Below are 25,676 nucleotides of genomic sequence, written 5' to 3'. Positions count from 1 at the left end.
TCATAACAACAAAAACCATAGTATTGAATATAACCCAAATCGAGAGTGATGAAAAAAAATTGGCTTCAAGAAATTATTTATCGATACTACAGTTATTATATTTTAATATTACTAGACTTCCCACATAGGGAAATATGTTTCTTCTTGAACAAATTTATTTTTACACAGGGGAATTTTTGTTACAGTAGGATACTAAATGTAAGTTTGTTTCCTGAATTACTTTCTCAATTGATGAATTCAAGATACTTTATTTTTTATTTTTTCAAAAATTATTACATTTTAACTACAAATAATGAGGTTAGTTGGCAGCACTATATCATTTAAATTCTAGTACATATTTGATTTTCTGAATGCAAAAAGAAGTCGTCAATACCGTTCGGTTTTAATCGTCAATACAATTTAGTTAAATGAAAAGATTTAGTTATGAACAATAACTGAAGTTGTCAAACATTTGACAATGCACACACATATATATATATATATATATATATATATATATATATATATATATGTTTTATTTTGAACATGAGCTGTCAATTCTTGATAACACGAACACAATAAGTGTGAAGCCTCATTTCCCGAGAGTTCTGTGATCAGTCCAATCATGATAGAACCAGCTTCATGACACTCTTTGAAGTCAAGTTCAGCATTTTGCTCTCGCCTACTAGAGATAGGAACTCACTTCTCCAGTCGCTAAAATTTCCAACTTCCTGAAATATTTTTCGGGTGATAGATCTTTTGTTAACTGCAGAAGCATTCGGTACCTTGAACACGGATGACTTTATTATATACTGGGTGAATTTGCCTAGTTTTCAAATCTGCAGTTTGTGATTTTTCTGAAGTCTGATAAATAACTTAAATAAACCTTTTATTCAGTGCAGTTTTTCTCTTATATAAAGGGTAAACAAAATTAACAAGCGTCGGGAATGATACAAACTACGATTTCAAAAGTTAGCTAATTCACAATGTGCATGGTAAAGTCACACCGGTAATTCTTCATTCTTTTATTTAAATTATTATTATTACGTTTTTTGCAAAGAATAGGTTGGAAAAATTATATAATAAGGGGGAAAACCAAAACCTACTTGACTTCACTGCAAAGTAAAAGCTACTGAATGTGTCAGCGAATCTGGAAAAGGGATATTGATATGGCATACTATTTAGAAAAATGAAGTCTTTCCAACTAGCCGAATATTTTAGCCTAAATTGTGTAGTATTAAAAAAGAAATATTTTTAACGGATTTGTTATCACCCTGTATAACAAAAGAATATTGTTCTGAGTCATTAAACAATTTTTTTTAGATGCATGTAATGCAATGAAATAAATAATTATCCCATGTTTCTCATGTAACTTTTAAACGTTTCATAAACGTTTTGAAATATTTCTCACAAAGTTGTCCAACGATTTTTTAATGATTACAAACAAAACTATGCTACCTGGGATTTAGCTATATTACGCACTTAGTTGGTTACCTTTATACCATGCACAATTTAATATAAATCACTAAGTAATTTTTACTAATTCTAAGAAACGTAAGTGTTTCAGAAAAAGGGAGCAAAAATAAAAGTGTGAAAGAGATCAAGAAAAAAAAATCTTTTCATTTTAATTGTTACAGTATTTATTAACAGCTCAGAAAACAAAATAACAAATAGCTATTCTATACGAATAGGCTGTACTCGTCAAATTTAATTGACGCTAAAAAAATCGATACGTATTTTCTGTTATTTTGTCACGCTCACTGAAGTGCAGAAAGCTCTAAGAGTGATTCGTACGTGTGTTCTGGTTCTTTTTAGTACATGTCGGGGTGAAAGAAACTCACATATATTTTTATCTCCTTCAAACGCTTATAAATAGCTCGGAAAGTACTTCAAATTCCGTATACACATACCAAAAATATTCCTTTACGTTACGATTTTGCTAAATGAAACTACTGCTATTGCTAAATTAAGAGAAAACAAATCTAGTTTAAATCAGGAAGAAGATAAAACATATTTGTTTATCCTAAATGAGTGAAGAATTATGGATTAGTATTGATGGTTCATATGACTAAGGAACTGTTGATTTGTCTCAACTGAAACTTGTCCCAGCGAAATATAGTAGAACCCCAGTTTTCTGTTTCCCAAGGGAATGGGTTTAAAGAATGTAAAATACGGGAAAACGTATAATACGAGAAATTAATTGAAAGATAAAATGGATTAGAAAAAAACAGTTCGCAAAGATGACCCCTTTGAGGGCTACATTTTGTTTTTTTAAAAAATTGTACTTGCTATTTTACGATTATTTTAACATGTTAAGTTGTGAACCCTGGCAGTTAGGTTAACAATAGTCCGTAATACAACCTAAATTCAAAATAATAGAATACTTTTCACTTTTTGGAAAAAAGTTTACTCTAACCAAATTAGGTTCCTAACACCTAAGTTCAAATTACGTATTTAAACGAACGTGCCAACTTTCTTAGACCTTAAAGTGTACATTTCATTTCAAATATACTTAAATAAAAAATAATATTCGACAGAATGAACCAAAATTTTATAGTGATGCGAATTTACATTGAGTGAAAAAATTCAAATATTTTCATCTAAAGGGAGAAAAATATTTTCAAAAAAAAAAAAAAAAAACAACATCAATGCTTGAATACGTCATTTTTGGTGGTCAACGCTTTAATCCCTTCACACACGGATTCGACCACTTATTTACATTCCTCGCGTCTGACACCGTTTCCATACCCACTTAAATGCGGCAACTAGCTCAATTTTGTTAGCGGGCACTAGATCTTGAACCACTTTCTTTAGATATGACGGTACCACAAGTTTTTTGTCGTACTAAGATCAGTAGAGTTTCTTGAACAGTTTAATACCGAAATTCCTCTTTCTGTTAAAATCTATGAGTCGATTTGGAGATGTGACACGGAGTAGAATCTCGCCGAAAGATAACATGGGTCACTGAACGTGTCACTGCTGTGCCTCAGATGAAGTATCTTGCAAAATTATTGATAAACAGCGGAAGTCATACATTGTTTTATTATAAGATACATGCAATTGCCCAAATCTAACACCTCTTGCACTCACGTGCCATAAAGGATGTCTCAAATTTCAGAGAACGTCTTACACAAGATCTCTCATACACTTTACTTTTAAAATGTCAAACCAGAACACCTTTTTTGTTCACGGATAATTCAAAAAAAAAAAAAAAAAAACATCACTGAATATAATATTTTTTCAACCTTGTTGTCCTTTTATGAGCTTCTCCTACTCCAGGAGAGTCGTACACGTTTCGTCTTCATGCTTCTCGTTGGTTTAACTTCGTAGATCCGCAATTGGAACTGCAGTTTATGCAACCGTCCGACGTGGTAATTGGCGTGGATAGGATAACTACAGATTCTTTCCAACCCTCACGTACGTAAGACACATTTTTTAACGATTATTTTGGGCGAATCGAGTTAATTTGGGTTCATATCTGCCAGTTGTTACAATCTTCCTACCTCATTTACTTTGGTTACTTTTTAGCTGGTCAGTCCTTCTATATTCCTTTAAAATATTACATACCGTAGATAGTAAAACGGTCATTTAAATTGATTTGAATTATTTTTTTCTAACTTTAAGCAATGATACAATACGGAATTTCGTATTTTTCTTATTTATCACCTTGACGACTCATTTTTGCGACAGGTGTGCAGTTTGTTTCGCTACTTTTTAAAGTCACGTTGACTGAATAGATCATTCTAATTTTTTGACCCATATAAAAAATCAATATAATTTTCCAATGTGGTAGTGATCCTTAAGTTAAATAATATCTTCAAAGTTGTTGAAATTGATTAACCTACTCATGAATAACGCGTTTAACTCTTTATAATTTCCATGCCTTCATTTTTCCCGACTCAGGGACAGGTTTTGTTCAAACAGTTCTGATATTCTATTATTTTGAATTAGGGTTGTAGTACATTATTTTTAGGCATTGGGTTTAAAGTGAGAGCATCATCATCTAGAACTGAAACAGTTTGAACAAGGAGAAAACAGGCAAGGAGAAAACAGGGGTCTGCGAAAATTCATTTCTGTTTTCATAGTTAAATTGCAACGTGGAGTAGAATTAAAACAGCATAAAATGAAAAATAATCCACATTTTAGAACATTTTTTCTTTTCTTTTTTTTTCTTTTTAGGAAACACGTAAAATGCGAGACATTTCATGAATAACAGACAAACAGATACAATGTGGGTTAAATTTACTTTATCATACGAAAAACTTGGACCTGATAAAAAAAAAATGTAAAATGCGAAAATAAAAAGATTCAAGGGACGTAAAATCGGGGTTTCACTGTAGCTGTCAAGATGTTCACAATGATTTTTAAACATTTATGAAATGATAGGTTACCTCAGTAACATCTTTTTAACAAGATATGTTTAAAAGGCATTTTGTAAAATATATTTCAGTATACAGAGTAAACAGTGGTATGAAAGTGGGCAAACTCCTTTACATTTCAGCATTATGTAAGTTATGGTTGAATAATAATTTTCAGCTACCTTTAAGCTTTAAGAGTAATAAACATAAGTTAAACAACACCACTCATGTCGAACACAGCTGAATTCTGTAGCATGTTCTCGTAGATGCTTTGTGGAGTTTCGGAGACGTTTTACCTCAAAACAGATGTGAGGAGATGAGCAGAATTATGCTATATTATGACATAAATGATGTTTTACCTATATATATGACTCTGATTTCGTCAAGGTAGTTGTGTATAACAGATACTTACCCATAACTATAATAAGGTTGATAATACAAGGTTGATAAGCCGACTTTTGAACTATTTTTACCTGTTTAAAATGTGTTGCATAGTTGCTGGTTTTTGATAGAGTTACTATGTTTACTGATTTTAAATGATTTTTAAAACACGACTCAATATCTGCGAATGTCACGGTAATTGGCGCAGTATAGCCTATGAAGCCTCTTATACCATTGAAACTTATAGAACGATATCTGCAACATGCCTATTCTTTTAGTCTGAGCACGAAAGTCAATGCTAACTTTCCTAAATTATACCTTTTAATACATGAGCAGTAAAATCAATATTTAATAAGGATCTCTACAATGAGTAATCATTTTAAGAATGACACGCATGTAAAATTTTATTTTCAAAAGTAGCATCAATATTTTTTTCTTTAATATACTCTTTGTTAAAATGGGAAAATGATAACAAGTTTCACGCTTTTGCAGATTTTAATGTTTTATATTTTTTTCTGCATTTCTACCGTTTACCCTTTAATCTTTTCCAGAACAATCAATCTTAAACTGTCAGTTACTTGTGAAAGTAATATATATTTTCCAAGCAAACAGTATAAACTTATTGAAAATAAAATATTTTCACCCTAAAAAAGCTTTGGTTTAATATATCTTCATACTTTTTGCAAAAATATCTCTTTGTTCTGGGGTTTTCTTGCAGATGATTAATGAGAGTCGAAATGGTAATTTAAAGCTTCATTTTGTAAGGTAGCTTGAAAATTGTATTCTTTAAACTAGCGATTCAAAATGAGCTGCTGGCACACGCAGTAGCTTAAATGCTACGTAAATAGCTAGTGTGTACACTAAAAACATTTGAACCAATTTGAATTAGTTTACTTATTATGATTTAATCTAATTGAAAAACAAAGGGTAAAAAATTACATTAAACAGTGTTTTTAAGCTTTTTTTTTTTAATTTACGCTCATTAACGTCCTCTCGGACATAAGGCGCCTTGCAGTCCAATACAACAGAGATGCAGTAGCAGAGCGGGAAAGCTCCCTGAAGACGACATCCTTCAGCATGTCAAAAAGAACGGGGTAATCAAAAAGATGCTCCCCTGTTATTTACTTAGTCCCTTCACATAGTGGGCACAGCGGGGAACTGGCCAGTCCGATTTTAAAAAGATGGGCTTGTAAGTAGTCGTGACCAGTAATGAGACGAAAAGATGTAACCCCTTCCACTCTAGGGAGAAGGGAAAGTTGCAGTCTTGTTTGGTCTTCAAGAAGACAAGCCCAAGATTTTCCGCTGGCAATGCCACGGAGAGATGAAATTCTTTTGAGCCTGATATTGCTCCTAAGATGTCGCTTGGCGTTTCGAAGAGGGATCGGGAGGCAAGGTGGATTTAATGTTGAAGCATCTTTAGCCAACAAGTTAGCTTGCTCGTTGCCATGGATGTCGCAGTGACTTGGTATCCATTGGAGCACAACGTCTTTACCGGTTTCAAGAAGTGAACTAATAATGAGTTTATATTCAAACTCAGTCTCTGTAGGCTGTGGGACGAAGGCATAAAAGATGCTTAAAAACATGGTTTCGTTTGCCAACTTCGGGGACTACGAAAAGTGATATTTTTCTGAATCCTTAGTGTCTACAGATGAAAAAAACCTAATGTTCACAAAAAAATAGTGTCTCATAATTTTTTTACAGACCATTAAATATATATGAAAAAGAGTGAAACTGATAAGCAAGAGCCAGACAAATTTTAAATACATAAAAAATATTATACATGTACGTTAAAAACATTATGTAGGTACATCAAAAAATAGTTTTTTTCAAGAAGAAAACTCTTCATTCTGAAGTATCATCGTCAGAATCACTGAATTCATTTATCCTGTTTTTGCGTATATAGTTATTTTCCTCCTGAGAGTTTATACAGCTACAGTCACTAGAGGAAAATTATGTGCATGAACAATTTTACATCTTGCATGTACTACATCTCTTCGAAGAACACCGAGTTTTCGGGCATGTACAGTAGGGTGGGCCGAAATAAGCCGAAAAAATTTTTTTTTCGAAATCAATTTTTGGATAGCGCGCAAAAGTTGCGTAGTGAGCTAGTTAGCACTCACAAAAAATTTCTTTCATATTAAAAAATATCTAGCCAACGCTATTTGACACTGAAAAACCGAAAAAAAAGTAAAAAATGAATTTTTGTCGATATTTTTTTAAAAAAACTAAATTCCAAATATTTTGCTAGAATGCATCGAAAATGTCATATAATGAGCCAGTTCGAGCCCATAAAATAATTCATTGATTTTAATGAGCATTTAACCGCTCCTTTCTGCAATCAAAAATTTTAGAAAAATGAAAAGATATTGAATTTCTTTAAAAAGCAATGTGAAAATTATTTTTCAAAATCAAATCATAGACTAATTAATTAAATAGCACTATTAATCATAGTAATTATTATCACGCAATAGTATCATACATTTTCTAGAATTACATATAAAGATAATAAAGTTTTGAAAAAGAAATCTTCAAATTTGATTTATAGTACCTCAGGCACAATGAATATTATTTTTTGGAATAATATTGTCCCTTGTTATCAAATGATGGAAGTTCTTTCCTAGCTTGAAGTTTGGCACGAATGTATCCATCTCGTGCAGTTTCACCACGAACTTTTATTGCAACTTTGGTTATTAGTTTCACACAACGTTTCACAGCTTGCATGTGACAGGGAAATTTCTCGAAAGTGAACTCTGTAGGCTGTACTTCGCACATTTCTTTCAATTGTTTGTCTATTAGGTGCATCTTTCAATTGTTGATCTTTTAGATGCATTGTAAGAGGTGGCTCTGTAACAACAGTTTGCCCAATCAACTAAATCAACATAATCAACGGCTTCAAAATTGAGTTTAGGACGCTCAAAAAATCGTACACCATCCGAGCTCTTCGTCTTCTTATTTCTAGAGTTCAGAATGCGCCTAACTGCTAATTCCCGAATGTATTTTCTTGAGTCAAACAACATTGTCAACAGTAGCTGTTCAGGATGAGCGAAATATGCATTATTTGAGAGAACTTTGAAAAATATCTCCTTAACGTTGTCTGGAAACTGCCTTGCAAGAGAAATCATTTTCCGAAAATGTTGGGCACCATACTGGCAGTTCGGTTTCATTTTTATTTCAAACCACATTGGAGCATAAACTAACATTACATACATTACAAGCATTGTAAGATTTTCTGATGGAGTTGGTGTGCCTATATACAAGCGTATCAAACGGTTTGCAGTTGTCAGCCATCGCGCATGACGGAGTTTGCCTGAGCTACTCTCAGCCATGTTAAAAGGACAACTACCATATTTTACGGTAAGACAGATTCTATACAAATATTGTTGTTCAGTACTTAAACGTTTTCTATCTTCCATGTCCAAAAACAGAAGATTGCAGTCAATTTTATCAAATTTGACCACCGGATTTTTTTTACAATCTCTAAGAAGTTGTCCGATAGCTCTAGAATATGAATGTGGCCCCTTTGTGCAACCATCCAATTCCAGAATAAGATGCCTCAGTGGCAACTTATTAGTATACAGCAGACATATGTTCCACTGTAAAGGTCTTTGGAGATATGTCTCAAGTAAACGAATAACTCCACCTTTCCGTCCCGTATTTACATTTGTTCCATCGCATCCAATAACCGTTAAGTTAAGCAAGCTCATATTATACTTTTTTGCAAAGCCTGTAATACCTTGCGATTTTTTTTTCTTTTTTTTTTTGCACTTTCAACAACTGTTAGAGATAAATGACCGATGTACTTGCTACCTGGCTCTTCTATCAGTACTACATGGTGCTTCAAATGCTAATTTTTGATGGCTAGATGTCTTTTGAGGGGTGTCATCTCTGCGACCGTCAAAATACAAACTCTTTATAGCTGCCCCTTTAACTGCTCTTTAATCCCTTTCTCTTAGCTCGCTCCTTTTTTATCGACTTCTCTCCTTATACTTTTGTTTTGTTTAGGAGAAACTAAGTCAAAATCAGCGAGAACTGCTGTAGCAATTTTAGCCCCTGCTTTATTTGAAGCGCAAGTTAGATCTGCTGCTAATGCTGTATGAGGCATAGAAAGTCTCATTTGACTTGTTGTTGATGGCGCATCAGTTCGCTTACGTTTTCTTGAAAGCGAATAATTCAATTTAAAATCGTCATCTGTATTTTCTGTGCTTTCTCCTGATTCAAGCTCTGTTTCAGGTTCATTCAATGTAATATGACTTTCCTTAACCCTGAATCCACTTGTGCTGGTAACTGATATGTCTTTCGCATCCAAAGCAACACTTGTTTCAATTTTTTGGCATCCTTTTTCTCTTTTTCGTAGTTTCTGATTTGTTACCCTATCCATTTTTACAAATATTCCTAAACTAGTGGTACCCGCACGTCTTTGCCCGTAGTAGGAAATTAAAAGGTCATTTGGTTCACCTGTATATTTACAAATAACGGATGATAAATTTCTCGCCAATTGGCTATGTTCGCTCGCTCTCCCATGTTACGGTTCCACGTCATGATAATTTCGTAATTTACTCGTCCATTTTATGATAATTTTGCTCCGAAAAATGTTCTTAAAATTGAAATAGAAAAAGAACAAAATCGAATTTTCGAAAAATCGCTTCGAGATGCACACCCTCATGCTACAAACTAACTTAGTGCCAAATTTTATGAAAATCGGCCGAACGGTCTAGTCGCTTTGCGTGTCACAGACATCCAGACATAAATCTGGACAGACAGACTTTCAGCTTTATTATTAGTAAAGATATTCTACGAAATGTATAAAAGTTTGAGGATTTCAACTAATTCACTGACACACACACTTCTAATGTTTGCTGAAACTAGCTTCAATTTTTTATTTCTGCTCCCCTCCTTTTTCTGCAAAAAAAGGGTTGAAAAGTGCATTTTCGCCCTTTTTTTCAGTTTTTCAAGGTCAAATAGCGCCGGCTAAATATTAAACAAATTTAGCGAAATTTTTTATGGTTAATAACGGGCCCATATAGCAACTTTTCCGCACTATCCAAAAACAGATTTCCAAAAAAAGTTTTTTCGGCCCACCCTAATGTACAGGAGATTAGTTTTTGAACATTATCTGATGCAATGGAAATAGTGCTAAATTGTATTTCAATACTGCCCGCATTTATAGTCCATCTAATGTTCTGATGAACTGGGAGCATTGATTAAATCAATGGTGCTCAACCTACAGCCGCAGATCAAATGATGACCCATGTGCCCCGTCGCTGCATTCAGTTTAAAAAAACGAAAAATATATTCTAAAACCTTCCAAAAATACTAGTAATCTTCTTTCGGTGTTATGAATTTTGAAGTCAAGTAGTCATAAATTGATTTCTGAAACACAGATGCAATAAAATAAGCATGTAGTAATTAAGACAGCAATTTTGGTTTGTAATTGTCTTTTGTTTCCCTTGTTTTCCCATGCTATCTAGAAAAACTTAAATCATATAAATAAATTTGATATTTGTTCTGGTCCACTAGATTCCTATTAATGTGAGTTGTCGCCCGCAGGTAAAAAAAAAAAGGTTATTCACCACTGGATTAATTTATTCAAGCATCAACAATGAATATTTGCTTGATAGTTAGTGCACAAACGAGGGGTAAGAATCACAGTTCGGAATTAGTTCTTTTTCACTCCAGCTCCGCAGCCCTGGTAAAAACATTTGCGCTTTAAATTCATTTCATTTTGATTCAGTCATATTAATCTCTGACTTTCATCAATGTTAAACCTATGAGATATGATATTTCTACATTTATTAATAACTTTCATTTTTATTTCTTGTCACCAAAAATTGAGAATGCATTCAGAATCTACTCCATTTTGTCAATTTTTGGTGACATAAAATAATTTTTCACGTTGTCGTTAATGTTAAAAAAAATTTAATTGTCGAAAAATTGCCCTTAAATGGCTAATTAAAAAAAATTTTGTAAAAATATTCTCATCAAGAGCTTTTTCCAACAAAGTTTTTCTTAAACAAATCCGTCTTTAAGTTCGCATTTTATATTTGCCTTAAATTTTTCCCGCAAGTGCTAATATAAAGTGTTTTGAACTGTTCAAAATTGAACGAAAAAATATTCAAATAAAAAAAATGAAATACCGGAATGAGGTGTCATCGGGAACTCCAATTTAATGTAATTTTCCCATTATTGGCAATTTTAATGTGATTCAGTAGTTTACTCTCTGAATATCACCAACAGTGGCGATAGAAAACAGATTAAAAAAAAATCGCCAAATTTGTAAACTCTATGAATTCTGAGTCACATTCGATATGATTTCAAAAATTTAATCTGAATACATTTTAGAAACATAAAATAGTTCTTATAAAATGTAAACTGTCGTAGAACGCAATTAATAAAAGTGTTACAGTTACAGAACGAGAATTTTTAAACAATAAACATTTGTTAGCAGTAAGTAATGCAAAAGTTCCAATCTGACAAAAATAAATAACCACAGAACCATTTTTCTTACGGCTTTTATATTATCATTTTTCTCAAACAGAACAAAACGATAGGTAGAATAAATCACTTCTTCTAATGTTGTAATCATGTAAAAAACGTATCGTTATGCACAGATAAAAATTCCAATATTCAAATAAGGGTCCCATCGCATTTTTCCTGCTTTGAAATTCAGAGCAACACAAAGAGCCGTAGCTGAAAACACAAAAATAAAAATGGTGATTCGCCAAAGAAAAAGAAAGATAAAATCCTCATCCTTGTGCACTGAAAAATAATAATAAAAAAAAAACCCCGACATTTCAGATACGTGAATACAAACTTTAAACCGCAAGTACGAGATCGTTGGGACCATTTCCTTCCACCTACGTATTTCCTCTTTAGGCTTTGACTCGGCTCAGACGAATGCAAAATGATAACCGAGGCCCTGGAGCTTTTGTAGATCACAACATCTTTTGTGGGAAGAGACTTTTTCTCCCGCTAGACAAAAATAAAATATAGAAAATTGCACAACGTTCCTTATGTATAAATTTACTTTTTTTTGTAAAAAAATAGGAAATGAAAGATTGTTTGAGAAAAGTGCCAGTGAATCGCAGTGTTTGCAATATAAGAGATGTTCTGAGATTCTTGATATTATAGATGGAAGCGTGTACGTTCATTTTGTTAAAATAAGAGGTTTTATTTATGTCTGTACCATTAAAGTTTCAGATTGCATCAAGTAAAGTAATGCTTTATTTGTGATAAAATTGTTATATGTTTCAAACTATTTTTTCTACAAAAGAAGTAGATTGCTAAACCCATAAGTTAAGTATTTGTCCTAGCCTTCATTCCTCAAGCACTCGATACACCGAAAAGCAATTTTGTGATAGTCATAAATATTTAAGAAAAAATATTTTATTTTAAATGAGTTATCAACTTTGTGTTACAAAGAAACGTAACATATTTAGAAAATAAAAGAGATTGATCATTGCCGTTTCAAAACCAAACAAATGATGCTCAAAATACAAGTACTATTTTATTAATATCTATAATACTTTAACCGAAACTTCGCAGTTTTCTTTTTCAAAAACTGTTAATACGTTGCAATAATATAGTAATTGCTTTGCTTTGCTTTCTTTGTAATATGTTAACTATAGTTTAGGTAGTTTATGCTCAAGAAACGAAGGAAAAAGCCGAATGGATTATAAACTAGTTAAATCACTTATGGAATACTTAATTAGGAAATGCCTAGAAACAAAACTTTAAATGCTTTTTTAAAAAGCTCATATCAAATTTAAAATATAAATTACAAAATGTATTAATTTTAAAATATTTAAAAATACTATACAGGTCAAAACATTTACATCAAACTAGCCTGGTGGAATACTAGTGTTTATTTAAAAATAGTTATGTAACATTTTTCGGAGGTACTTGATTTTGCCAAGTCCTTATCTCAGTATCTCAAATGAAAGTTTACTGTCATTTTCAACTTTAATCTTTTTAACGTGATTTATTCATGTACTGATGCATAATTATTAAGTAATGTCATATGAAAATATAAATTCCACACGCTTTCGTTGAAAATGTGCTGATTGTTATGCCTTAAAAAATATTGAAGACTGAAAATGTAGATAATAAATACAGTGGCTCACAAAAGTGTTTGTACACCTACGACTTTCAATGAAATATGCCCCTATCCATTGGTTAGAATTACTATTCCGGAATAGGTATTTAATTATATGATCTATGATCAATTTCCAACAAAACTATATGAAGGTTTAAAAAAAAAATTAAAAATTTTTCTTTTAAATCAAGAACCAAAAAGTGCCGGAAATTTTATCTCACACAAGTCTTCGTACATTTTTAAATATGTCTATATATTAATGAATATTCCAACTTTTTATTAAGTTTTTAGTTAGTAGAATATCATGCAGTATCAACAACAAATTTTAAACGTCTGGGAATAAATTTCATTCTTTTTCTTCTTTTTTTTTTCGTAATTTCTGAGTTAATGTTGACCCAAAGTTCCAATCTTACTATTTCTAGCCCTATTTTCGTTTTAAAGCCGTATTTTCATAATGTAGGCTCCAGATGTCTCTAAATATGTTACACTAATTTCAAATCTGGAGATTGAGGGCGTATTTTCTAAACTTCAGGACAATTTTCGAGGCACTATACTCAAACGTTGAAAACCGTGTGCTTCTTATCGTTATCTTCATAAAAAATAAAGTTGTTTCCGAAACCCAAATTATTGGCTAAGAGTTTAAGCTTAGCTTTTAAAATATTTAAATGAACAGGTTGATTCATTATTTCATCCAGAAAGTCCAAACTACGAAGTCTTGATGCTGATATGCACTCTCACACAAGAACACCTTCAACGTCCTGATTAACTGATCCAAATAAGTTCTTCAGATTAAGTTCCGAATTTTTTCTTCTATTTACAATTATACAAAAATTTAACCAAAAATGTTGAATTCACTTTTTTCTGCAAGTAAGACGTAATTCCAAAACGTTTTGAGCTTATTTATAATTGATTTTGTGACGAAAAGCGTAAGCTTTCTGTTTTTCCCACGACGAGGAAAATTTCTGCGGGAAGAGGTCCCATTTAATCCAGCTAAACAGAGAACTTGGCGAACAATTTTAGGCAAAAGTTAAAAGTAAAATTTTTCATTTAACTCTGCAAAAACTTTTACAGCTCTCAAATGTGTATTTTTCAAAACAATTTCAACTTGAAATTTCCGACCACGCTTTGTCAACTTTGCCAGTTGGCCTTTTCTTACCTTGTTTTCGGTCCGATTCTTTTCTTTAAAACATTTATCAAGCACTTTACTATAGAATGGAATAAATTATTCAATTTAGAGACAATTCAAACCAATTTACCGCTAATGTGAGGAAGAAATTCAAATTTCGAATGGTGTTTGTTGTTTTTTACGAATACCAGCCATGTTAAAGTAATAAGCGCAATATTAGGGAATAAATAAACAAAAAATTAAATCCAAATGACTTTTAAGGGCCAACACAATGCAAAAATAATAATAAAAAAAAACGAAATATAATAATTTTAATCATGAATTTATTCGAAAATATTTGAGTGTGCGATGACTTTTTTGGTGTGTTTTTTCTCTGTCTCTTCGTTTTTTGACCCATTTCAAAAAAAAAAAAAAACATCCGTCAATATTTTGAAAAAAACATCTGGGGGTTGTAATTAGAATGACATAGTAATGATGTGAAAAAAATATTGGAGTTCATATTCGAATTCAGTTTTGTGTTTTTTTTTTGGTTTTACTAAACGAATTTCAAAGTGTCAGCTTTTGGGAGCCACTGTATAATAATTTTTAAAGTGCATTTAAAATAGTTTGTAAACTTGACATTCAAAAGGAAATGTTAATTAATAACAACTAAGTTTCTGCTTTGAAACGGAAAATATTGAAATGCAGCATTGCTGATCCGTATTTCGAGTGATAATTATGTTTATTTGTACATGTATTGTTAGACAAGAAGTTCCGTCTAGAACTAAACGAGCCTACTTTCCCGTATACCCATACTATTTTATTGATCAGGTACTAAAATTTATCAATATTCTCAAAAATCGCAAATTGTTTCAAACATATTTTTTAATATTTTATCTGATTTCTAGGAATAAAATATTCCTGACTCATCTAAAAAAATTAGATGCGTAAAAAAATAAATAAATAAACGAACAAATAAAACAGCAGCACTTTTAAACAAAGCAGCTAATACACTTTTTTCCATTAAAAAAAATCTTTAACAGCTTTCAAAACAAAAAAATAACAATTAAAATTTTATATCATTAAAATAATTAAATCATATCAAAAAAAAAAAAAAAAATTCTTTCTTTTTTCCCCTGTTGACAAACATAATTTTTTAAATGAATTAATGCACTTACCAAAATAAATAAAAACAATAAAATGTTAACCTCAAGAAATAATTTTCACTGCCAAAAAAAAAAAAAAAAAAAAAAAAAAAATCATCTGCGCATATCTTTATGTAGGAACATTAATTACTTCGAGTTTATCCGCCGAAAACTGAATACCTAAATTAAAACTTTAGCGTGAAAATAAAAACAAGTCATATTAACAATAATTATTTCACAGTTAAAACCATAGCTTCGGAGTCGGAGTCAATCTCATTTTGAGATAAAGGAGTCGGAGTGGACTATCCAAGAATCGGAGCCAGTCATTTGTCCTCCGTGTATAAATTTTTGCCAAAGCTACGAAGTCAGAGTTGAAGTCGGGGAGTCGGAGTCCGACTAATTGTCGGGGACAGAAGTCGGAGTCTGGAGTTTGTCGTCAAGAGCTATTTCCAACAAATTTGTTTGAAGTAAATCCATCTTCAAGTACGGAATCTGCATTGACTTTCAGTTTCCCCGTAGGCGTAAATGTTAAGGCATTTGAACTGTTCAAAATTGAACGGAAAATTGTTCAAATCAAAAAAATATTTTATGTTTTTTATCAAAAACTTTTTCCTACAAAGTTTGAAGCTAATTCGCCTCACAGGTCGGAATTGCCTTGAATTTCGCCGTAGGCGCTAATGTTAAGTTTGTTTGAACTGTTCAAAAATGAACAAAAAATAGTTCAAATCAGAAAATGAAATGTAGGAATGAGGTGTCCTTGACGATCTCTTTCTTACAAAACAAAATTGTTTGAATCGGACTATTCACTCAAAAGTTATTAGGGGGCGACAGACAGACAGACCGACAGACATGTTTCTCTATCTCATTACCCTACTTTCCAATTTTTAGTTTTTCGATATTTATTTAGTTATTTTTCTTTTATTTTTCACTTTTTTTTTTTGTTTTTTGTAATATTTTCAAGCTGCATTAAACCTTCTTTCATGCTTTTTTCGTCTTTCTCTGACTTTTATTGGGAAAGTACGCTAAAAAATGAATGACTACACGTTTTTTCTTTAGCTGCGTAGGGTACATTTTCATTATGGTAAAATCTATATTTATCGGTTATATGCTCCAAACTTTTTAACAGAAAAGAATACTTCATTCTGAAACTCACTAAGTTTTTATAACAAGGGAAATGAGTTTAATTTCCTCAGCTAATAATAATTTTATTCAGACACATCAGATAACATTCATAACCGAATGAAAGCACCTTTTACTCTTCTAACTTGCGTGACGCCATTAATTATCTGCTTGAATTTATTCATTAGCTTTCAGAAGTTCAGTTTTGACGTAATCATTGAAACATTACATAGAGCAGAGTTTGATGTACCGCTGGCTCCTGATCAAAAGCGTCTTGTATAATTGATTAGATTCTGAAAGGCTTAAGTTACAGAAAATAGCTACAAAAGATAATGGAATTTTCTTTTTAATCATATATGAAGGATTGAGCAATTATTGATTCAGATATACACAATGACATTCTCCGGTTTTCTTATACAGAAAAAATACTTTAACATTATTTTCCAAAAATTGTATACATTATTTTGTGCGTAAAAATTCGGTATTCGTTTTGTTCTCCGTGGAAAACTGTTCAGTGAACCGGAATTTGAAAACGCTCTTTAAAAAAGCATATTTTGTTTTTCTGTATTACGTATGAGGCAGTGAGGAGAAAAGCACTGGAATAAAATGTGTAAGGTTACCAGTATTAATGGGTTTAGTAAAACACGAGTTTTAAAGTGTGTAACATTACTGTTTTAAAAACTCAAATTGTTGGAAGAACATCATGGTTTTAGTAGAATTTAAAGTGCATGTATGCATAAAGATCAGCATTCGCGCAAAGCAGGTTATCTCTAATTAGCGGAACGTAAACCGACCTTGGTAGCCGAGCGGAAAAAGCTTTTTCTTTGCGAGTCTGTGAGATTCGCGTTCTGGGTTCGGACCCTAATCAAGTCATTTCCTGTCTTAGTGCAATACAAATGTCTTGTTTGTATATTAAAATAAATATTATATGTTAAAATAACTGCTGTACATGGTTGTTAAAAATAATAAATTTGGTAAATCGTTTAAGAAAGTCAGACGAGAGCTTAGATAGACTTGTTTTTGATAAAAACAGAAATATGTGGTGTAACCTTGCGCAGAAATGAGTGAGACATTAAGCTATAGTTACATTACCACGGTGTAACCTTCCACAATCAATGTAACTTTACGCCAGTTAAGCTACTCCAGAGTAGTTGTTACCGTCTCGTAACACATTCTGAATTTAGTGAGCCAAATTGTCTACGCAGCAATATAAAAGTTCATGACGTTTTTCAAAGAAAAAGCTTGAATTCGAAAACACATTTATTTTAGACTATTTACAATATTTACATCTATCTTACTCAACTTCTCTTAGTAAAAAACTACCGAATTCTTATCATATTACCTTCGTCTTAATAAACAAAATATTATTATATTTTTACACTGTTGCCACAAGTCAAAAGGAAATTTTTGTTGCCTCGAGGTGGAAAGGACGATAATTACTTGGTTTCAAGGCTTATCTCCATCAGTAATAGAGGCAGTTAAGCTGCCACCGATTTTATGAAGCAAGGTTACACAAAAATTTTTACAGTGAGAGATGTAAATGGACTTTTTAAAGCCTCAATCCTAAGTAGGCTTCATTGATTTTTTCCCCTAAAGCATGCTTTCTAGCAGTACCCACAAGAATTACTAGCACCGTCTCTTGCCCTAAAACAGAAGAGTGGTCTTCTACCGTTTGTACTAGTTATCTCCAAATTTTTCGTTTTGGCAGTTACACCCCATTTGCTTCTCACTGCCACATATAAAGCTTTTAGTAACAAAATTTTTATAATTTGATATTCCTTCTTTGTAGATACTATAGCGCCATCATGGAAGATATTTGGAAGGATATCTTTCAAGTAGGTCAAAAATCGCTGCAAAACACTAGTTTTTCTTCAACCCAGCTCAATCCCTGCTTTTACCATTTGGACACTTTTAAAACGTACGAGTAGCAACATCAACATTATTATATTAATATGCTTAATCAGCTCAGATTTGATTGCACAAGCAAGAACGTGACAAAAAATTAGGAAATCACATTAAAGTAAGAGAAATTTGAATGGACATTTCAAAATTAAAAATAAAATAATTTATTTTTAGACCAACGCAATAAACCCTTCATTTTAATGTATCAATTATTTTTATTTGTAAATAGTAACGGTACTGCTACTTCGAAAACGAAAAAAACAAATGAAGTCTTACACCGAATATGTTTCAAATGAAAAAAGAAAATATTTCGGAAAATTTAAGTGGGTTGAGCTTGAAATGTTTTTTGTTATTGCTGTAGAGTTTTAAAAATTACATTGAGTTCGCTTTGATACCAAACACCTGATCATTAATAATATACTGAGGATTTATTTAAAAAAGTAATATTCTCTATCATTTTTTAAATTATAAATAAACATTAAAAATTATATTTTATGAATTGCTCGTACTTGAAAATGCTATGTAACCCTTCTTATGTTTGTTACATAGATTGGGAAAGTAATACGAGTCTTCGTTGCAGTTGTAATATAGTTTGTATAGCAGTCTAGTAATAAAAGTATCTTTCATACAGCACTTTGCATTTCATTAAGTATTAAAAGATATACCTAGATAGAATTCTGAACTGAAGTGTAAAGGACACATTTTAGACTCTTTGAGCGATCAAAAACAGGAAAATTTAGTTCTAAACTCAATTTTAAGAGTTTTACTTTTTTTTAAAAGTTTTTTAAACTTTTAATTAGTGTACTAAAAATTAATTTCAGGACATATATTTATATTAATGAAAACACACATTAGCTATAGCTTAAGATATTTCTGCATTTTTGAAAATACAGCATCAATATGAAATTTCATTTCCAATTGGGGAATACATTTAATGCTTTAATTGTAACTACATACTGTCTAGTAGTTGTGTCTGAAAAATATTGTCATAGTATTCTACCAAAGGTTTGAAGCGCAAAGACATGCCTGAGAAAACGAGTTCATGATAAACTTTTGAAATGGAGTTTTCTTCAAGATGGACTTAAGATAAATCCTGTTAGAGATGGCTTAACTGATCTCCATGGAAACGGCACTTGCGTTTTCCATTTAAAATATTTAAGACACGATTTGAGTTATGAAAGAGTCACATGATACAATAGAAGCATTCATCTCACTTCACCATTTGCAGAATGGAAACTTATCATTATGAAACTTTGGTGCAATTTTTAAAGTTTCCGCCTTTAATAACCTTTAAAAAAATTAAGAAGTTATTCATACATATACTTTCTCTCTGTGAGATAATGGTTTTATCTAATATCCTCAATAAACTAAAAACAATGAACTGATTTAAAACCATTTCCTTTTCTTTTAAATATTTAGTAAACTCTTGCAGAATTTAGAATGAATAATATTTATGCACATATATTAATGTTTCAAAATCGAAATTTTTATGGAAATCCCTTGTTTATCTTACGGCATAGTGTTATCTTATCTAAAACAATACGCTTATATATACTATTACTGATTTTGCAAATAATAATAACAAAAAATGCAACAAATAAACAAAGACAAAGTGACATCCGTATGTTATTGCATGTGACATGTTTATGCATGTATATATGCATGTATTTGCACGTACAAGCATGCGACATGCATTTAAATAGTTTGCAAGACAACAACCTCTTTTTTGTCACTGTATTATAACTTTGAAACGAAGGTTCATAAGCACAATTTGTAATTATTGATGCGCATTCTGATAAAAAATATATACTTATTTCGTTGTATTCATCTTTAACCTTTCGGCATAAAAAATTTTTGAAATTTAATTCGATAAGAGCAAATACAAAGTGTCTTCTAAACGTTGTGTTTTTACTGCCAGTGAAAAATTCGAGTAGCTTTTCGTGCAAAGTTTTACTAGTTTTTCGTGAATATCATTCATTACGTTACAACTATACAAGGAGATATGTTTTACTTGAAACATTTAGCAATAACAAATATGAATCGAAACGATAAATTGACTCAGTAAATTACTAAGAAATATTTCGTCTGTAAGTTGTAATATCCTAAATGGTTATTACTTTCCAACATTTACTGACTATATCTTCGAGTTATGCTGATGGAATTAGTTAATTTCATTCATATTAGAGCCATTGATCTGGGTCTCCTTTAACAAACTAGAATTTTTCTTGTTTTTTTTTTTTTTGTCAAAAGATGAATCTTCTTTACTTGTCACTGCTGAAGAGACCGATTGCTACAGAAAACGCTCGACACTCTGTAACTATTCATTGTGCATAAATTTACTCCTGATTTTTTTTACATTTAACAATGTAAAGATTGACGTAATTGTTTTAGTTGTAACACACACTGTTTGTCAGATGGTGTGAACGAGTGCCTGATTCTCACACCTTCTGCACACGTATGTAGCTATTCATCCCGCTCTACTATAAGTAATCAGAAAATCTTGATTCTAATTGCAGTGTTTGAGATAGATAATTGGCTGGGGACTAAATAATTAGAATCGGATCGTTGTCGTTTTAGCGTCAACTGGAGATTGTATCATTGCACTGAAAATTCCATATTGTTTGTCATGAAATTAAAGCTTATAAATTTAATTTAATTTGGTTTTGCCTCATTTTTGCCCCTTATGGTTGCACAAAGCATGAATTGCATTTTTTTTTTAAATTTACTCTTGAAATCAATTAAGTGTCTACATCAAAACGTTTTACATAAGTCAATATTTAGGGAAAAAATGCGATAGAATCCAAAAAAAAAAAAAACTTAGATGAATAAATAAAATTGTTTACATGTTTCTGGCTAAAATTTAGTACATATTTCTAAGTGATACCGCAGTCCCGGAAAGTTAAGAGTATGGCGACACCATGTGGACACCCATCACACGTGGTTACGTTCAGTTCTTACGACTTTATTACTATATGGTAAGTTTTTTGCACTGATGAAGAGGCTCCATTGTAGCCTTGAAATAACTATATGCTATATTTTCTATTCATAGAGCATATTGTAGCACAACGCTCAATTGATAATTTTTCTTTTAAGTTAAGTATCATATTTGCAAAGCGTGACGTCGAACTTATTTTCAAAAATGAGGCAGTGAGAAGCAAAGGGCTGCAAGTGGTCATTTTCAAGTTTCGAGTAAAACGCGTTTAAAGGTAACGTTCTAGGTAGGCTTTCATTGATCTTTTATTCTAAATCATACTGTATAGCAGCATCTCGCAGAGATGCCAGTACTATCTCTTGTCCCAAGAAAGAGGAGGGATTCTCCTACTATTTGTACTGGTTGCCTCCAAGTTTTTAAAACTGCTACTTACATCCCTTTGCTTATCACTGCCACAAATGATCTTAAATTAAATTTATAAGATTGCCATTCTGCGTTAGTATATCAATGAACCTGTGATCAATGAATACCGTATAACAACTGCAGAATTTTCGTCCTTTTTTTCTTAGAACACTCGTGCTTGGTGTTCCTATCATAAGAACCATGTTTAATTAAATTAAATATGAAAAATATAAGCTCAGCTGTAGCTTCTTACAACTAAAAGGTCTCAAGACATCGCATCGGTGTTTTTTACTCTTATTAATTTTGCCAAATAACTTAATTTCCATTTACGAATGCTTTAGAATGGGTCCATGCAATTCGGTTGGCTTTGCACCTCTTCGCACCATTTCTCCCAATCTAGTGACAATTGATAGATGCATCACATTAACTCTGTGATAAACCATGTGAGATCTTCATCAAGGAGATCAATCAGAGGGCGATTATCTTGAGAATGTTTCTCTATGACTTGTTACGGGCTTCCCCTCCATAATGCAGAATGTTTCAATTAGAATTAGTAAAATATCTTTTCTATTAAAACATAAGTTATGCTCTACACATGGTTTATTTAAGTTGCTTGATATCATATTGTATTGCTTTCAACGTAAGGCAGATAATACGTATGATAACCATTTTCAAGAAAATATGAACATTTTGTCTTAAACATTGCAAAAGACGATAAACAATAGCTGAAAAAAAAGTAATACTAATTCACAAGATATTTTCAAAGAGAAACTCTTTGGTAAGAGTGTGATATTTTTCCTTAATTTTGCATTCACTTAGTTTACGTTAATAACAAGCAATAAACAAAACTACTTCTGAGCATTAAAATACAGATTTTAATTAATAAATGTTCTTAAAACACAGACTATCCGTTACTCGAGATTGAAATCCTTAAAATATATAATATTCGTTTTTTAAAGCGCCAATTTTTCCTATATATATATATATATTTAACCAGCGGACACTTTTAAAAACATTAGGGTAGTTTTTAAATTTTTGGTTGATGTGCTTAACATCGGAAGGCATGCTCAAAAGTGTTTAAATGATCATGTAAATGTGAAGTGTTAATTATAAAAATCAGCTTAACCCATTTATTTTTTAACCAATATTTAAAATAACAAATAATATTCAAAACTGTTTGAATAACCTGCTCAGTCAAATTACATATTTCATGTCCAAATTTTCAGGCTAGTTATTCTATTAACGTCTGGAACAAAATCCTCACTTTTTATATTATAATGTGTTCATAAAAATAAAGAAAAAAATATACAGGGTGGTTAAAATTAAATTGACAATACTTGGAGACTTATAGCTCCAGTTTTTCTAAACGGATTCAAATTAAAGTTCAAGTACAGCGGAATCTCAAAAACGCAACGCTCCAAAGGAACATGAAAAATATGTCGACTTAAGTGGATGTCATCTTACTGAGGTTCCACTATTTCAATTCCTAAATAGTTTATCTATCACTTACTTACTAATTTTAACATTCACATTATGATAATTAGTCCCAGTAAATATTTTTTTTCGTTTACTATTTTTTTAAAGTACCGTAACAAAATCTCTAATAATATTTGAATAGCTAGTGAGGAATAAATCCATTATTTTTGAAAAGAGCTGAAAAAACTTTTTGTCAGTCAAGTCTGTTAAGATAAAAAGTCCTGATCACAACATGTAAGAGGCATGTGCAAAACATGTCATACTGTCTTCAATTTCTAGAGAACTTCCATCGTCATGATCATAAGAAATGTACCATGGGTACATTTATCCTAACCTTTCCTATTCTTTTGAAAATGCACTAATAGCACACTAATAGGTGGCTGGCTGCCCTGAATAAAGGATAGAATTTCTAAAAGAGCTCTCTAGAAAAGGATTGACTGTCCATAAAACCGCAGTGTAAAATTCTGAGAAAAGGTCAACATGAAAGAATGCTGGTAGCAAAAATTGGACTACAAATAGCAATTGGATGTCGACTTAATGGGTTTTCTGAAATTGTGTGTCAAGTTAGGGATGTTTTCGCCCATTGAAATTAGCAGTGAGCCAACCATAATAAAAAAAAAAAATGTTGAGTCCCAGGGATAGTCGAGTTACCGAAATTTCACTGTATATATTACTAGCTGCGTTGCCCGGCTTTGCTCGGTCTACCTTGAAAATAAAAATTGTGTCAAGGGGCGTATATCCAACTATCAGGCTTAAATAAATGAATTTAAAAAAAAAACATCAAGCAAAATTCCTCTCCCAAACAATGACGACAGATATTAAATTACTTTTAAGAAATTAAATCGAGAAAGATGGATTTAAAAAGCGTAACCATGAAAACACAAAATAAAATAAGTTTAAGGAATTAAAATACGAAACAAAATGGTTAACAATTTGAATGGAAATGAAATTTTTTGAACTTGATTTAAAAAGGTTTGTAACTTTTTTTTCCTATCGAAATAGAAGCTCAGTTTTTGGACCGTAGGTTGAGATAGATCTGAAGTAAAAAATATCGCTTTTTCCAATGGTGTCAAAACGAAAACTGTGGCACAACTTCTTTACTTTTATTGATAGATTAAATGAACAAAGTAGTGCCTAAATTTCAGCTAAGCCTAAAAAATTTCGAGCAAAAACGCAAAATAATCCCGCCGTAATTAAGTTAGAGCATAAAAAAAGATTGCGTAGAACGCGGAAAATTCTACCCTTTCCAGCAATGTGTAAATTAATGTATGCAAGTATTTTTTTAACCCCATATTTAAGAATGTATGTGAAAATTGGGCCTAAAATGGAATAAAAAAATAACTACTCATCAAATTTTATTTTCGCACCGGTGTGCAAACCTTTCCGGTGCTAAAATAAAGATACTGTGAAAATTTCAGCGAAATCGGCCGAGTAGTTCAAGTTTTGCGCGTTCACACGAACAGACGCTTTTTAGAGAATTCATTTTATACTATGTAGAGATGTACTTAGATCTTACGGGTGATATTTTTTCAGAAAAATGTAGTTTGAAATTTCGCCAACAGGTAGCGAATTGACGATGGGAAAAAAAAAGAAATAAGGTACAAAAAGCAAACAATTGTGAAATAATTTATTTTTCTTTTCACACTAATATTCTCTATGTGCCTACTTTGCCACCCAACAATGTGCCGACAGCATTATCAATAGCCTCACGCAAAATGTAGAAGAGATGATAAAAAATGTAGCAGTTTTACCTCGAGACCTTGCAAGACAGGCATTTGGTAAATTACAGTCGAGTCCCGACTTACGCGAGGGTTGCGTTCCAAGATTCCTCGCGTAAGTCGAAATTTCGCGTTGTGAAAGATTATATAATTGCAAATTTTTTAGAAGCATACTAAATTCATTTAGACACTTATAAACACTCATCAAACTGCTTTAAAACATTCCTCAATACACTAAAGTTTCTTGCATAAAGAACTGACCTTTTACTGTATTTAAAAAATAAAAAACTGTTTTATTCAACATGAAATACTTTAAGATGCACAAAATGAATGATCGATGGGAGGGCAAGACATAAAATAAAACAACACGGTACGTACAATATGTAGTAGTAATAAAATGCTTCACTATAATATTACTGTGCAGTAGATATACAGTGACAATATTTAAGAGTTAAAAAAGGAAGATAGTTATAATTTAAGTTCCATGATCAGATATTTATTCTTATCTAATACATTTTTAAATACGGTTGCTTCGCCTTTTCTTTTATAACGTTTCAATTTGTGGCAACAGCCCTTCTTCCACAATACTAATCCACAATACAGAAGCAGCTTCCATTTTTTTTCCAACATTTACTTTTCTAGACTGCTCTGCAAGCTTCAATATTGAAACTAAATTCTGAACTTTTACAGATATCTTTTTGTTTTGACTTTTAATTGTACATAATAGAAGATTCACTCATACTTATTGACTTACTTATTGTTTGACATACTATTATTTTATTAGTGAAACATTTCGCGCTACCGTCGATGTTTTGTGGTTGTTCAAGCATATCAAGAATCTTAGCCCTTTTTTTTAAATCAGAAACTATCTTTCTCTTCCCATCTTTACAAACTAAAAATGGCACTAAGGTGCCATTATATTTCATTAATTTTAATATTTAGAATGAAAAAAATAAATAAAAGACAGGTGCTGAGTGGTTATTTGATGTACTAACAACGCGATGCGTAGATTAGTGTGGTGTGGGAACTTTCGCTGTCAGTGGTGCTTAAAGCGATGTAATAACATT

The 25,676-nt window shown here is 31.7% G+C and overlaps 2 protein-coding genes across 2 annotated transcripts in view; one reads left to right on the top strand and one right to left on the bottom strand.

Moving 5' to 3' along the window:
- LOC129234642 (prothoracicostatic peptide-like) overlaps positions 1 to 25,676 on the top strand; it is a 146,978-nt gene that overhangs the window by 44,491 nt on the left and 76,811 nt on the right. The window lies entirely within an intron of this gene.
- LOC129225673 (uncharacterized) lies at positions 5,840 to 9,096 on the bottom strand. The gene is made up of 2 exons (XM_054860185.1): positions 8,980 to 9,096; positions 5,840 to 6,265 (listed from the first exon to the last, which is right to left on the bottom strand). The coding sequence occupies exons 1-2, from the start codon at positions 9,094 to 9,096 to the stop codon at positions 5,840 to 5,842; spliced, it is 543 nt and encodes a 180-aa protein (XP_054716160.1).

This window comes from Uloborus diversus, chromosome 1 (assembly GCF_026930045.1).
Source record: "Uloborus diversus isolate 005 chromosome 1, Udiv.v.3.1, whole genome shotgun sequence".
Taxonomy (NCBI): Eukaryota; Metazoa; Arthropoda; class Arachnida; order Araneae; family Uloboridae; genus Uloborus; species Uloborus diversus.
This window is presented reverse-complemented; position numbering and strand designations above follow the sequence as displayed.